Below are 16953 nucleotides of genomic sequence, written 5' to 3'. Positions count from 1 at the left end.
ACGTTAATTATGTCAGTAGAATATAGTATAGCTATAGGACATGGATTATTTTAAACTTTTATTAGCTTATTCACCGACCCAAAATATGTAATCACAGGGAACTTGTTGAAAAGCATAAGGATGATCTTGAAGACCGTTTCTTTTCCATCAAGCTTAGTGAGATTTATCACGGTTATCATCCTTTCTGATTGACTCACTGCTACAGTTGTAAATAGTAGCGTTTCCCTTGATCTGACTGCTCATTGAATATAGACTGATCGGTGTCTCTCTATTAGCAGTTGTAACTCTTTTTCTATTTAAACTTGTGTTCTGAACCTTATTTAATTGGTCATTCAAACAGGAGAACCATGAGAGAGACATGTACTTGAAGATCATGCTTCAACGATTGCCACGAGCAAAATTACCCATCTGTAGCAAGGTAGATGATCTCCTCTCATTTTCATTGCTCTATTACATGCCATACAAAACTGCCATGGATAACTTGTTCAAGTTCTAAATGTTCCTTGGTTTTTCAATTATTTTTGCTAATTAAAATCGTTTCCAAATCAAGTAATTCCGAAGTCCAAGAATTAGAGACAGCTAGCTGATAGGTCATTTCGCTAGATGAAATTTTATCCATTTGGAAAATTAGTGTTGATCAGTTGAAGAAAAGCTCATTTTTAGTGCTTTTATAGTCTGGAGGTTTGATAGCTTCGTTGACCTCTGAGCTCTATTTACCTTTAACCATCTTTTCCTTTTCCTGTTTCTTTCACTGACTTGGTGACCATCGGGCCTATTGACAGTTTACCCAAAGATGACCACACGTCCACACCACTTTTCTTTCTTTTCTTTTTTTTTTTTTTTTTTTTTTTTTTTTTTTTTTTTGTGTGGTGGTTGAGGCGACTAGGGTATCAATTGCAATTACTTTAAGATAAGGCTTATTTAGTTGATCTCTTGAATCTGCATAGGCTGCTTTTCTTGTAGCTACTCTATCTAGGTCTAGCTAAACTAAAAAGTTGTCGGCTACAGTATTATTTCCGACAGAAGCAATTTGAATGAATACTCCTCTGGCAAGTCAAAGAAAAACAGATTTAAAATAATTTTTTTCACCCTGGAAGAGGTACACCTGGGTAAAAAAATGTCAAATGACCCAAATTTTTAAAAAACATGCTGAATGATCATTTGCTAACGTCAAATTCAGAAGAAATTACTAAAATACACTAGTGCGTATGTGGAAAAGCATCTTGCTCTCGCTCTTGCTCTCTTTCTATATCTCTATCTCTCTCTCGGTCTCTCTCTCAGTGTCTCGTTCTCTCTTAGTAATGGATAAGGGGCGATTGGAGAAGATGAGAGGCATTTGCTTGGAGCACCTTGGACAGTTGACATCATTCCTATTGTATTCGTAGTCGGAGGCCCCTTTTCAACTGCGACATTTCTGAGAAAACCAAAGGAGCAATCCGGCAGAGAGTGTGGCGGCGTGAGGTTGTAGAGAGGGTTTAGACAGAAGTGAAGTTAAGAAACGGTGGTGGAACAATGAGTCAGTAGTGGTGATAATTTTGATGGATGTGAATAGCTTGATGAATTCTGTGTTCTTGGGGGGATTTTGTACGAAGGTCGCACCAAAGAAGAATAAAGGAGGAAGAAATAAATTAAGTGTATATTTGTAATTTCACTCAATCATGACATCAATAAAATGTTATTTGGCATTTTTTTCTAAAACATGGGTCATTGAACATTTTGGGTCTCTAAAATGGATCAACCTTCCAAATTTGACTACAAGTTTTTGTTTCAGAGTGGCAGGGGATTGATGGCCTACTCTTAAGTCTTATCTGTTTTTTCAGCAGCCTCCAATGACTTAATTGTTAATTTCCTGATAGACTGATTTAAATTTTAGGTTGAATTACGATAAATAGTCTGAAGTTTGTTCTTTGTTCCAAAATTATTCACTCTCCAAAATTGTAATATTATTTAACTTTCATAAACATTTCAAAACTTTTTTTTTTTTTTTTTTTTTTGTAGAAATACATCGAAATTGAGACTTGTAATAGTTATGATAGTGATTTGGAACAATGTGATGGTGTTTGGATCTCAATTTTGGTTCCAAGTGACCATCACTCTATTTCATGTCTAAAATTTATACAATATTTTCACAAATTTATGTGAGAGTAGGTTTGAACCTTTATGGAAAATTAAAGGTGATATTGCAATTTTTTAAAGAATGAGGATATATTTGAAACAAATAGTAAAGTCAAGGGTTTTTTGTTAGGCAATATAGCCAAAACTTCCGTAGTGTTCTGTCATGTCCAATGTCCAAACTGAAGAACCGTAGCACAGTAAATGGCAGGTATTGGTTGGAGTTATATGTTTCTTTGTAATATTTTGCACTCAAATTTAATAAAGGGCTATCCAATAGGGAAGAAGTCGACCTTTGTCTTGTTGGGTTGGTTTAGGTGTTAGCTCAGATATTTTTCTGAAATTAATTATTCAATCCAGTCCATCTAAATTAATATTTAATGGTATCTTTTTCTTATCTTTTAATAAGGTTATTTATGGATTTCACTCAATAACTACTTTTCCTTTTAATTTTAAAATAAATTATCCAAATCCTTGAACTAACTTTTTTCACTAAAGTAAAACTTAAACCATTATTTTCAATTCAATGCTTGAAAGTAAGGAAAGATATCATCATTTTCTGTTAGCCTTTCATGAAGCTTTAGAATAAGTGATCGAAATAGTTAGTCCAAAGTCAATTTACTATAATATGATTGGAATTTTTCACCTAAATGAGATAATTGTGGTTGGAAAACTTTGCAATCCTAATTTTGATTCTAAATGTTCTAAACACTCATACCCATCAAATTCTCAACTACAATCACTACGAGGTATTTGAGACGTTGAGTTAGTTATTATAATTTGTGAGTCATAATAATCTATAATTTATAATAGTCTATGTTTAGGATGTAAAATATTTTAGTTTGGGTCATAATAGTTTGTGCTTGGGGTTGCAAACTATTTTAGTATGGATATGAAATAATAAATACTATAACAAAAAGGAAAAGAGACGATGAGTAGGAAATAGTAAATACTATATAATAAATAGTAAACAATGTAACAAAGAAGAATTCTAAAAAATAATACATTAGTTAATTGTAGATTATGATAATTGAAAAAACTAACTATTATAATTGGAGTCCCAAATATCGAGTGGGTTCCATCTACTTAAAGTTGGGAGTTCAAACATCTCCTCTATATCTTTCTAAACTACCGTCAAGAAAAATACACCATGAATTTAGGGTCTGGTTAGGCTTGCCAGGCTTCAAAAGTTTCAGTAAGGTTCTTCCTGATTTGCTTGGTATCAATCAGATATGAAAAAATCTACATTGAAGATTTAAAATCATTGAGTGGCTAGTTGGTTTGCGTATTCACTTTATTATTTTGAGGTCAAAACTGATACGTATGGTCTACTTTAATCACATACAACTGTATGTGTCCCCATTTAGTATACATCATATTACAAGATCCAATTTAGAAGCAGTAATTCAGGAAAAAGACTTGGTACCATACACAACTTTCAGCCACCATCAATCTCTCTCTCTCTCTCTTCCTATCAAATTTTATGAGGCATTTATCTCCCTGGCTGATGGTTGATCTTTTATAGCATGAGATTCTTATATTGAATTTAGATTTTACATGTGAGTTTGTTTGTTTCAAATTATGAGTTCCTAGTTATATGTGCTACATAAAATTTTTAAATACGTATTTTTTTTTAAGATTCGAAGTCAATTGGGGCCAATTTTTGAGAAAATGTATTACTTTTGAGAAAATACTTCTTCAATTAATACTTTTGGATGACCCATAAAGTCTAGTTTGATAACCATTTTATTTTGGATTTTTGGTTTTTGAAAATTAGCTTATAAAGACTACTTCCATCTATAAGTTTCTACATTTGGATTTTCAATTTTTTGTTTTCTTTTTTAGAATTTGACTAGGAATTCAAGTGATTCTTTAGCATAGGGAGAAATTATAATTATAAAATTGAGAAAAAAACATAAATTATAAAAACAATAAACTAAAAAAGAAATCATTATCATGGATCTAAATGTTTTCTTTCTAGGCAATTCATGTATATTTGTAAGTGTTTTTAGAATTGCAAAATTATTTTGACTATATAACCAAATGCAATACAAAGTTTGAAAACTCAGATGTCATTGAAAGCTCACTCTTAAATTGTACGCTTATTTTTATAAAATTAAATACAAATCACATGAATTTAGGTTGTACAAATTCTTTCAAGCTATATGAGTTGATTCTTTACATTTTTTCATTATCTAAACATAGGTTGTACAAATTCATTTGTTTCAACTAATTTAATGTGATAGCTTCACCATGATTCTTTTTCTAAAGGTTTCGAATTGCACTCAAATGGAGTGGACCCCAAAGCCTAAGGTCAAGATATAATTAAAAACACAAACATAGCCACATGAATTAAGAGAAGTACAACAACAAAAAGAACTAACCAAACAAATAGAAGAAAAGGCACACACAATGCAAGAAAAAAAGGCCCCAAAGAAATGAGCCCACATGAATCCTCTCTATAGCAGCTTGAACCCACTTAGAACAAGGAAGAAAAACACAACTTGTTGACCATTTGAGGAAGATGGAAGATAGTTCCATAGACACAATGATTACACTCACCAGATATGATAGATAACAACACACCAAACAACTCTACAAATCTTATGACTCAAACGTACTTGCACTAAAGTGACATTTAATTGAGTTTTGTATCCCCATGAGAGACAACAAGAGCATGCCCCCAATAGGCAATCAAAGAATAAATGGTCTTTATACTTAACTCTACCAACGCACTTATCACATACACTAGGGATGTCAAAACACCGCTTGCTAATACGGTCTCACATCTATAGTTGATTTTAAATTGCAACCCAAGTAATGAAAGAATGTCTAGGAATATAAACTTCAAACTAAAGGAGGTTAGACCAAGCTGTCACAAGATGTCGAGATCACAAAGACTCTTAGACACTAATGATTAAAAACACTCCAAAGCGACAAGAGAGCCAAATCACACGATTCTCCCTTTTAACATCAACCATTATCGATTTTATACTCTCAATAAATCTTATATTTTAATTTTATTGCATAAAAAGCATTATTACTATTTAACCAATTTTGATAAAATATAACTTCAAATAACTAAAATAGATTTATTAAAAGCATATTAACTAAAATTGAGGATATATGGAACTCCAAGAACCAAAATGATAATATAAAATTTATTAAATTAAGTTTTTATATTTGGCCAATTTAGAACTTACCAAGATCATAACCAAATATAAAATTGGCTGCCTTTGGATTTTCAACTTCATTTGAAGTTTGAACTAAAAAGAACTTTCATTTGAAGTTTAACAACATAAAATTTAAATTTATATCTAAATTTTAATTCTTTTAACTATCTTAGAAATCTAATAAACTTTAAGATTAAAAATTCATGTATTTAATAGACAATTTTTTTCTTTATAAAAATACTTTTGGTTTTTGAATTTTTTTGAAATTCATAATTTGACCTTAAATTCTAGTTGGTAATGATTTAGTCTCTATACTTTAAAATTTGTAAGAATTAAAACAATGAATTTTAACTTTTGGTTTTTGAACTTTTTTGAAATTCATAATTTGACCTTAAATTCTAGTTGGTGATGATTTAGTCCATATACTTTACAATTCGTAACAATTTAATCTCTCTTAAAAAATATTAGTATGATTTAATTAAATTTCTTATCCATGTAGATTAATAAGTTGATTGAAAATCAAATTTATTTATAAATTATAAAGTCTAAGTCGTTATATAATAAAAATTAATACTTAATTTGGATGAAAAATGTTTAATTGGATGAAAAATGTTCTTGGTATATAGAAATTGTAAAATAAAGAGATTAATTTATTATTTATTAAAGTTCATGGATAAATTGTAAAAAAAATTTAAAAGTAAGACTAGATGATTATGAACTAAAAATTTTAAAGTTCTTATATACATATATAATAATTATTAAAGTTTAGGTTGAAATAGATGTGTGACCCAAGTTTGTAATTTAACTTTGAAACTTTGAACACCAGCGATGCGAGAAGTCGGAGTGAAGGCCGAGTTGGATGCTCCACTCTCAAACCTCTGCTCTTCGTTCAAAAAAGTTGGCTTTTGCGACTAAAGGAGAAGCTTGGATTACTCTTAAAAGATCCAAATTTTGTTTTAAATTCCGTTATTTCCTTCCTTTTCAATCCCTATTTTGCTTTTCTGTTCGATTCCTTCTTCACAATCAAAGTTTCCTTTTCCCTTTTCCATTTCTGAGATCAGTTCTTTTGATTCGGTCAAAAAATCTTCGGAAAATCTTCTTTTCATGTCAATTCTGACTCTTGGTTGCAGATTACGCTTTGTTATGTTTCAAAAGCTTTTCCCGCCTTTGAATCAATTCTTCTTTTCTGATTTCTTTTGCCTCTTCTTCCATCTCCTTTCTCGGAATCGGCACGGTGTTCAGTTTCATGTAATGGGTATATTCTCTCATTGTGTTCCCCCCCTTTTTGTCGTTCTAGGGCTTAACTTTTCTAAAATTGCCCTGTTTTGAGGTTTTGCAGTAAGCTGAGTGGCGTTGCCGGTGGTTATGGGAGGTGGTACGGTTGAAGTGGTTAGTAGTAAAGGCTGTTCTAGGCTGATTTTTGGGTTCTCATCACCGTTATCATCATTGGGAGGCTTACAACAGCTTGAGTCCATGTCTCTCGCTTCTCCGTCTTCAAGGTCTGAAACGGTGAAAGCGCGGTTAACCGGTCCCTTTACTGGACTCGTAATTTGCGTCACTGGTTTATCCAAAGGTTTGTTATTTTCCATTAAATCTTTTCTTCAAAATTGTTACTCTTTGTGATCGCTATTGGTCTTGTGTATTTTGAGTTTCTTTGTGAATTAGATTGGATCTTCTGCTATTAAGATGAAAATTCTAATAGTTTCTTTTTTTGGCTTGCTTAATCAATTAGTCCAGTCATGTTGGCAGTTTTTAAATAAAGAAGTGTTGTTGAGATATCTGTTCAAGTCATCTATGATGATGGTTTGAAGAATTGTTGAATTGTGGTTTATATATTTTGCTTTGAATAAGTTTTGTTTCAATTATTGATAATTTGCATTATGTTTCGGCAGAAGCAAGGAAACAAGTTAAGGAAGCTACTGAGAGATTAGGTGGACTTTACAGCCCCAATTTGCATCCACAGTGCACACATTTGGTGGTTCAAATATCCTTTAGCTTATCTCGGATATATTTAACTTTGTTTCTTGTTTTAATCTGGTATTGGTTGGTTATTTTAACCCCTACGGTATAACTTTTATGATCCGCATCCCCTACTGAATTATCAGATCTTGTTGACAAGGTTAATGAGAAAAATATGTGCATATTTTAAAATTTTAGTGGGGTATTCATCAAGGTATCTGAAACTAATTTGTGAACTTTCTTTTGTCCTTTTTTTTAAGGACTTGTTACTTATGAAAAAATAAAAAAAAAAAGGGCTGTTGGATCAATCATTTTACATTTTTCCACATCTTAAGTGATTATTTTATCATCAAACCTGGGACATGCTTAAAAGCCAGTGTTAGTATGAATGTATACCTTGACAGTTACTACAGCTTAGGTGGACGCAAGTTTGAACACGCGTTCAAGCATGGATCAAAAAATGGGCTTTTTGTTGTCTCTCTTGGCTGGTTTGTGGATAGTGTACGGAGAAATGGTAAAAGCAAGCAATGTAGTGTCAAATTGAGTCCTAACTGGTTATGATGCCCTTTGTTTCTTGTTAAAAATTTTTCTCATGTTTCCTGCCTATTTTCAGGATGAGACTGACATACTTAAGGCATATAAACCTTGACATAAACACTAATCACAATCTTACTTCTCTTTTTAATTGGATTCTCAAGTCCAATAACTTCTATATAACTTCGTTGAATCTTCTGTCGACCATAAATCACATAATCCTTGTATGCTTTCTACAAAGTGATTTTAAGATCAGAAAAGCTTTTTCTGTCTTGGTGTAGAATGCATATTTGTCCAGTATTTTCTTTTACTGAGTAAGAAAAAAGTCAAAATTTGGATAGAGGTCAATATTATGATGTTTCTTAAGTTTGAGTGCAATCCTACGAATTAGGGTAGTTTGCTCATATATTCCTATTGGAGTGTTGTAGGCTTTTCTTTTCTTTTTTTCTTTTTTCTATTCACTTCTTTTGTATTGGCCTGTATGTTGAGGATTTTTTTTCTTATATATATTTATTTATTTCATGTTGGAAAACAATATAACATTACAAGTTAGACGAAAAACATGTGCAATTACTAGTTTTACTGTAAGCATATATGTCAGATAAATGAGTCAACTGTTCTAATCTGTTGCAGTAAGACTGAGCGAGTCTCTTTATAATATCAAGAGTCTTGGAGAAAATAGTGGACGCCTGGATGAATTGAACCAACTAGTAGGGTCCAGTGGTGATGGAAATTCCTGCCTTCCAGTGGGCATTAATGGAGTTGAGCAAAATGATATGATAGGAGAATCTCAACTATCATTCTCTAAAAAAGATCGTGACAGAAGAATGGACTATAATCTTTCTGGTCAATCCATGTATATTGATACAGACATTTCACCGGAGCTGCAACATAAGGTAATCTAAAGCACTGTGGTTTTATAGCTCTAATAGACTAACACTATGGAGGTAACTATAGATGAATGCTAATGTTAGACTATATGAGTGCTATGGAACTTCCCTTCCGTGAAGCTAGTATTTACTAGTTTGCAGGCCATTGAGGCTGCTAGCTAATGATTGATTCTCATAATTTTTGTAGGTTATTGAGGCTGCAAAGGGAGTCGGTGCCGCACTTGTGGATCAATGGTTTGCTGGTTGCAGCACAAGTCACGTGGTTTGTGAAAGGACTTCCATCCATCGATATCTTGGCCACTCCAGCAATTTAGTTACAGTAAGTGGTCTTTCACTTTTTTTTCCCCATATCAATCTGTTAGAAAGGAATTTTTTCAGATATATTATATGGGCTATAGTTTTGCTGTCTTTATATCATGTCTGCATTTGTAGGTATCAGACAACTTTACAGGCCCTAGCTATCATAAAAGAATTTTTTTGAGATTTCGTTGTGTGTGTTTTTGTTCTTTTTGAAATCTTTTAGCTTCACTGAGATTCATCTGACAATCTTTCAGCCACTCTGGGTTCTCAAAACTGTGAAGGAGAAATGTGCACAAAGGCTTATTCACATGTCTGCCGACTTGGCACGACAGATTAGTTCAACACTTGAAGATCTTTATGCCGAAAATTTTATGGAGGTACATTTTGACTTTTTAATCCTTTGTTGAGCATTGTCTAACGTTGAAGTATCTTTGTTAGTAATTTTGATATGACTAATCTAATAGTAATAGGTCTATTATTGATGAGGTTTCCTGCTATCTGGATTTCGTGACTACAAGTATTCTATCTTCTATCTCAGTCTCATACTTCAATACAGTATTAATACTGGACTGTACTAGTGCAGTAATGTAGATGACAGTGAAATTCAGTTTTAAGTAACTTGAATTTATCGTAAACACAAAGCTACTAATCAACAAGAAAAGTCACGTTATAACAAAATTAAAAAACGAAATAACATATGCTGTTGTAAGAAACAGGACCACGCAAACACTTGATCTATACCTTATAACATGAACACATTAACTCCCGCTTTTGCTTCTAATGAGCAATATGTCATATATAAATCCTTATAATAGTGTTTCACTTGTTTCGCCCCTTCCTTGCCCCATCATCAACAGGCAAAACATTGGCAACCAGAAGATGCTAGAAATTCTAGAAGTAAGGCAACCCAGGCAGAACGTGAAAAGATTATTTCAAATGCTAAACTTGGGGTGAGAAAACGTCGTGCTTGCCGAATGCAGGTTGTCCCTTATTTGAACTTTATTTAGGGCCTTTTTATGTCGGTTGTGCTTCTCAAGAGTTATTTCGTATTTTCTGCATCACCTTGAAGGGTCGATGAATTTGAAAATCTGTATTAACATTCTAAAATGGAATGTCCAGAGTATGGTTGAAGAGAAATATGGTATTTATCCGTTTGTTATCCTTTTTTTTTTTTTACAGACGTATCAAAACCCAATACGTCCATTAACCCCAAGTAGCCTTTTGGATTCAATCTGCTGGTCAACATCTGAGCCAAGTTCATCTGCTTCTATTTACACAGACTCTTTTAGTAGTGAAGGTATTAGTGAGCATCATACTCCAGAATTCTTTGATGCTACAGGAGATGGCAAGGAATCTGAAGCTTCATTTGCAAACTTAACTCGTCCACTCAGTGAAAGGTCGGATCACTTCTACAGTTTGATCGATGCATTTGATCATTTATGTCATCATGTGGAACTTGTAGTTCGGGTAGTGTCGAACTTGGACACAGCTGCCTTTTCTCATTTTTCACTTTCACTTGCAGTGAGAAATCTGAAGTTGTATTCAAAAACCATTACTTGACCATACTATTTCCAGTGGATCGTTTCTTCGAGATGGGCCCATCTTCAAGGACGTTTTTTAGCAACAAGGGGTTCACATGTTTCCAGATTCTCGATCATATTTATGCATTTTATCAGGTACTACTATGACGGCAAAAATTCAATTAGTTATTCACACCACTAAATTTCAATCGTTCTTTAAAGATTGGGCATGTTCATTAGGAAGGTGAGTTGCCTATTCTTACATGAAACTGTGTGCTCTGATTGCAGGAGAACATGTCAGAACATGAAATAGAGATGGCAATTCACACTGACTCGAGGCATGCTGACCGACTTCGATCGGTTTACTGCAGTAGAGAAACAACAGAATCTGGTCATACAGTTTTCAAAAGGATAGAATTCTTGGGGAGCCGTAGAAGTTTTGAAATGTTGAAGCGTGTTAGCGTTGACAACAACAGTAATGTCTACGAGTTATTGATCAGAGCATGAGATTTCTATACCAGCTAGGGTGGTTGTTTTTCGACTTTCACTGAGTTGCACTTATATCAACATTGAATTACATGTTAAGCTAATGTAGCATATTTGAGAATTCAAGTCTAAGCGGCACTGTTGAATCTTGTGATGATAGTGCCATGCTCTTCAACTTATTAGAGGGTGAAGCTTTTCAATCAATTCCTCTGTAACTTCAGCTTAGTTTGAGAATTATTTCTACAATAATACAATAATTATATATTCGAATAATTGTTTCAAAGTTCATCACAGATTTGTGTAGTTTCGACGTGTATATCATAATTTTGAAGAACATTCGTTTTGGAAGCAAATTATCAAACAATCCCTAATACTCTTTAGTTGACCTCCCTGATTAGAGTTTATCAAACGTAACATATTGTTTGGACATTTCAAATATTATTCTTCTCCTTGATATCTTTGTTCGTTTCTAAATACATTTAAATCTAGTGTTTATGTATAATTGAAACTTATTTAACATAATTGAAACTAAGGACAATAAACCAAACAAAGTATACGTGATGTTTCATGCATGGTATGGTTCAAAAGGCCAAAATATGGGTCAACGTTTTGCTATTACAACCTTGAAGTCAAAAGATTTGATTCTTAAAAAAAGTTTGGTTCTAAAGTACATGGTTGTATTCAATTTTGTGAATCACATTTTTTATGTCACGAACTCACTATTAGTTTTTAATTTTCTTTAAAAAAGACTTATTTTTTGTTGACATAAAATTTTTAACTATAATATTGTTCAAAATGTCCTAAAATTCGCAGTTTGTAAACATTAAAAATATTCTATTCACAATAAAGTTATTATTGAAATTTTCATCAATAAAGGAGTTATTGAATTGCACTCTTTTATAAATCCAATAAACTAACCCACGACTATAATATGAATAAACTTTATGTAGAGATATAAAAGAGAATCAAGTTTTAGTATATAGCCAAAAAGATCTATAAGTATATGGATAGAGTTGAGTATCTTTTCCAGGGGATACTATGTAGAGATAGAGTTGGTACAAATGATGTGATCCAAAAATCGTTCATGTAAAGACATGCGGGTGGAGAAATCCTATGCAAAAGACGTTTGCATAAGATCGGACCACGAAATAGTCACTTTTATTTATAAACAATTGTTTATTGTTAAAACTGACTATTTCAATTTGATGACCTAAGGTAACTTAATCTTAATTTTGAGTTAACTATGAACTCCTGTTTATTCGGGATTACCCTTTAATCTGCATAGGTGAGAGTGGTTCAACATCACCGCTCAATAAGCCTCCAATTTTAGGGATAAGACCAGATAGATAGCTGGGAACATAATCCTGCAAGAAGAAATTCACTCCTACCCATCTTAGAGTTAGCAAATAGGTTGTTCCCTTAAGTATTGACTCATGTTCTTGAACAAAGGGGCTCCACCCTCTCATGACAGAGAGGGATTTGATTTATTGATTGGACCGTAAACAAATTGTTCAATAGAAGATTAGTGGAGACTTAAGGAGCAGGATGTATTACAGAGGTATAACCGTGATTTTGACCTAGCTGTAAATACGAACGACCTGTGAAGGATCAATTTACTGGTTAAATCAAGTGGACAAAAATATATCTACAGTGAGAAGATTACAACTACTGAGCTATAGTGGTATGTCTTAGTAGTTAACGAATAATGATTAATTCGGTTTAAAGAGTTTACCCAATTAATCCCAAATCATTGGAGCTCATGATCTGTAGATCCATTAGGTTCCTCTACTAGCCCATAAAAGAATTAAACTTCAGAATAGTGTGTTGAGAGAATTTGGAATATTCAAATTCAATTTAGGGTTTAGATTATTATTGATATAGTCGATGTTTAATTAACGAATTAAACATTACGGTTTTAGAGAGTTGACAATATTTAAATATGATTTAAATATTTGATGAGACGTCTTATTAATTTAATATTTGATATTAAATTAATTTTATTAAATTGGTTTAATTATTTTTCCAAATTAATTTATCAAAATTTTGGATTTTGAAATTCAAAATTATGAAATTAATTGGATTAAATTTTGATTTATGATTTTTAAAATTATGAAACTGATTTAGTTAAAATTGGTTTTTAAAATTCAGATTTAATTTTAAAAAATTAAATCAATTTTATGAAAAAAAAATGGATAATGGGTTCATCCCACTTTTTCCATTGAAAACCACCTCATGTCACTAATTTGGAAATAGAAAATGAAGTGGTTTCTTCTTGTTTCATCCATCTGCATGATCAACTTTTATTTATTGAAGTTATTGAATTGATTTTGGGAGAGGAAGAATTGAAACTTTGAGATTCACAAAAGCTGAAAAACTGTTTTTCTGTCTTTTCTTCGAACTCTATAAAAATCACCTTAAATCCTCCCCAATTTGAAGACCACACTTTAATCTAAGGCCTAAGGATAATTGAGAAGCTTTGGTGGCGGTCAACTACTGAGATTGGAGAAGAAATTGGAGATCAATCGAGTAATTTGGTGAAAACTACAAAGGTTGTATTCTATAAACCCTATTTATATATATTTTTTTAATGAACATGCATGCTCTGGTACTAATTTATGGAGTTGACATTCAACATATGGAAGCAATTAAGGATCTACGCGCTCTAACTAAATCAATTTTGAAGTAGTGTTGTAACGCTGTTTTTCAGCCTACCCAGAAATGAAGAACAAAACCCATGACATTGCAACGCTGGAATGAAGTGTTGCGACGCTGTCCATCCCAGCCTAGTTCACGCTCGTGCTAGATGACCAGCGATTCAACTGAATCAATTTGACCAGTTCAAGCCTTGGTGGTTTGTTTCAACTTGATTTTGACCGGTTTAACCCTTTGTGAAGTCTTGGAGGTTCGATTCAGGCGGTTCGGGTCGAGCGGTCCAGAGGCTATGGGAAGCTGTTTTCTATTTATTAATGTAATATTTAGGTTGTTTGCTTGTTTAAGATGCCAAAACCAATCCATTTCAATGTGAATTTAATTATTTATGCATTATGAATGTATGTATAATTAAATTAGATCTCGTATGTGCATAAAGTATGTCATGTTGATTTAAAATCCCACCAAAGGAAGCATGTATCATGCATTGATAGTATATTATAATATGTTATAATATATAATATGCATGATGTAGGGTTTCATGATTTTAATATAATTGTTATATTGAAATATGGAATGCTTGGTGAATGTTATAGCATGTCTATAGTTTTATAAAGTGTTATAAAATGAGTTAGACATTTAAAATCTATAACAAAGATAAAACAACATGCTCACTTAGGGTTAACAAATAACAACTTGTTTTAATAGTTAAAATAGGTCATTATCTTGTAAAACTTTGGTTACAAACTCAATTGGTCTATAATCCTGTCTAAGGCTAGAGGTACTTAAGTTGATGGTTTACGAAACACCTGCTACCTGGGGATTATAGCCAAATTATTGAGCATTGTTAACCTGATTTTATGAGTTTGTATGAGTGGTGTGAGATAATAAAATGGTTTTATCACTTAGACATCTAGGTTAAAATCCAAATATGATCGTTATATTTGGATAAACCGCCTAGACTTATGATTGTTTTTAGTAGGAATATACCTAAGTAAGAGAAATACCCAAAAAAATGAGAATACTTTAGTGGGAGATTAATAATATATATGATAATTTTTTTTAGTTCTCACGTCCCTAAGAGTTCACATCGTGAGATCCATGCTCGACTTTGTGTCACTTTTACCGCGACTGCTTCATTTGGAAAGTGCTTGTATAGGTCAATAACAAGGTGAATAGGGAAAGTAGTTCATAGTAATTGAGTGCAAGAAATATGTCAACATATCCTACGATCTTTTCCATTAGTTTGAAAAGTGAGATTCTTATATTGCACCTGCTGTCGCTTTTAGGCGACATTAATTAGTTGTTTTTCATGGCTACCCCCTCGGAGAGTTGTAACATAGGATTCAGAACAATTCAAATTTCAGAAATAAATAGGTTTTCTTCGTTCTGTCTTGAACATTGTCTTCCAAATCGGGGGCTTGTCCATATCGTTCTATGAAATCTAAAATTGGAAGGTCACACTTACAAGAGTTACTGAGTGTTAGTAAGTTCTTGATAGAAAACGGTAACTAAATAACTAATAGAATAAAGAGTTATTCTAGAGTTAGTATTTAGTCAAGAATGTCTTGTTTCGGTGAAGGAGTATTTGACTGCCCCTCGGTAGCATCTATTCTAACTCACAAACGTATTGTTGCAAATAATAAAGAAATATGGGCACTTTATTACTTTTGCTAAAATTGGATTTAGATTAATTTTTTCTGATAAAATTTATTTATGTTTCAGCATGTCAAACTCGATAATTCAACTCTTAGCTTTTGATAAATTCAATGGCGAGGGTTACTCAAATTGGAAATCAAACATAAATACGATACTAGTTGTTAATGAACTGAGATTCATTTTAACGGAGGAATGCCCTCCTCTTCCTAGTTCAAATGCAAACCAAAGTGTTTAGTGTTGGGATTGATGCCCTAAATCTCGTAGGGTTCTATAGTTTGTATTTGTAATGTACAAAATATTTTATTTATGTAATAAAATATTTGATGTTTTATTTTAAAATTAATTGCATTAACCACAAACCAATAAACTAACATCCATGGTTATCTTGTAGCTTAGACATATATGTAGAGACATACGGTTGACTTACTTTGGATGCTAAAGACATATGATGTTCTATGCTCATAATGATGCGATACTACTTCTAAATATGCGTTAATTATGGATGTCATGTAGTATGCCATGCACTGTCACAAGTTTCCTTATGATGGAACCAAGTGTAATTCCACCGCAAGTTTCTCGGTGTGATCCAAGATCGAACACGAGGACTGGTTTAGGTTATTGTGGTACGTTCATGATATGTGCGACCAGGTTTTCAATCTTTAAAAGTGTGTTTGTATAGGTATATAAATTGCAATAAAATAAAGGAAAGCAGTAAAGATGCGATAATAACATAAAAATACAGTAAACCTAAGCTAGATGATACAAGATACAGCCTTCATGTACAAGATGCTGGGGTCAAGGCTGACTGTGAAAGTTATGCAAAGACGTGGGATGCGGCAACAAGTCTTATGAATAGAATAGAAAGAGAGAGACAAATAATATAAACAACGCAAGTTCTTAATTGCATTGAAGCTACACATACTGTTCCGCTCTTCTCTTGGCGTACACCTCTCAGTGATCGGCCGTGCTCCCACATGTCTGTGGTGAAACAGAGACTAGCGTAATGAACGCAAGATTTCTTCCATGTTTGGAAGTACTACTCCTTTAGTTAATTCATTATTCTGACCTTCTCTCGATAGATCAGCATAGCATCTTTACTTCTGTTCTCCTAGGTGAAGATGTCATCTAGCATGCCTTAGCTAAACGCATTTTATATCTCTAATATAGACTAAGTACTTGGTCAATTCACATTGCTTACCAGGGAATTAAGAAGATATCATGAAGAAAGTGATTGACGGGTGAACGAAAAAAGATAGAAAATGATAAATGAAAGCTATCGAAACCTTTAATATCTCTATTAAGCGTTTGATACATGGTGTGTGAATGAAGAGATAAAGAGAACGAGAAATACAACGATGAAAGAGATAGAACAGATACAAACAAGTGCCAATGTCTTGGCACTGATTCGATGAAGATCTGCTTGTCGGATAGGATGGATTTGATGGTAGGAAGAGCTTTCCTCTCAGGCTTGCTCCACCGGTAGCAGGGATCTTTGCACAGAGCTTTCAATCGGGTGTTTGGCATATTAGATCTGAGATTCACCTCTCGGCCTTATCTCGTCTTCTTCCCGGATTTCTTCTTTTAAGCACTCAGCTCAACCTTTTCTCTATAATCTAGCAGCACTTAGCCCCGTATCAAGTAGCATAAAGTTTCTCTGAAATCAATGGGGTA

At 33.0% G+C, this 16953-nt stretch overlaps 1 protein-coding gene across 3 annotated transcripts; it reads left to right on the top strand.

The window, feature by feature from the left end:
• Positions 1-30: 30 nt before the first annotated feature.
• On the top strand, positions 31-11247 carry LOC120075098 (BRCT domain-containing DNA repair protein). Of its 3 annotated transcripts, XM_090312949.1 has the most exons (12): positions 31-171; positions 341-418; positions 6625-6858; positions 7178-7270; positions 7657-7758; positions 8412-8674; positions 8856-8987; positions 9223-9345; positions 9826-9948; positions 10148-10365; positions 10491-10644; positions 10777-11247. In XM_090312949.1, exons 3-12 carry the CDS (start codon positions 6651-6653, stop codon positions 10993-10995), a joined length of 1635 nt encoding a protein of 544 aa, XP_090169075.1. In that variant the 5' UTR covers positions 31-171; positions 341-418; positions 6625-6650; the 3' UTR covers positions 10996-11247. The 3 variants fall into 3 exon arrangements, with proteins under 3 accessions (XP_090169075.1, XP_090169076.1, XP_090169074.1); XM_090312950.1 differs by lacking the exons at positions 31-171; positions 341-418 and adding an exon at positions 6112-6533; XM_090312948.1 differs by lacking the exons at positions 31-171; positions 341-418 and adding an exon at positions 6112-6540.
• Positions 11248-16953: the final 5706 nt, after the last annotated feature.

Source organism: Benincasa hispida, chromosome 4 (assembly GCF_027475165.1).
Source record: "Benincasa hispida cultivar pf3 chromosome 4, pf3_genome.v1.1, whole genome shotgun sequence".
Lineage (NCBI taxonomy): Eukaryota > Viridiplantae > Streptophyta > Magnoliopsida > Cucurbitales > Cucurbitaceae > Benincasa > Benincasa hispida.
Note: the sequence above shows the minus strand (reverse complement) of the source record. Positions and strands in the feature narration are given on the sequence as shown.

What these genes read in the sequence shown, in the direction of transcription:
- LOC120075098 (XM_090312949.1), top strand. Translation starts at nt 6,651, where the DNA reads ATGGGAGGTGGTACGGTTGAAGTGGTTAGTAGTAAAGGCTGTTCTAGG. An exon ending in CACCGGAGCTGCAACATAAG is followed by an intron (nt 8,675 to 8,855) that starts GTAATCTAAAGC and finishes TAATTTTTGTAG; the next exon opens with GTTATTGAGGCTGCAAAGGG. An exon ending in ATGCCGAAAATTTTATGGAG is followed by an intron (nt 9,346 to 9,825) that starts GTACATTTTGAC and finishes CATCATCAACAG; the next exon opens with GCAAAACATTGGCAACCAGA.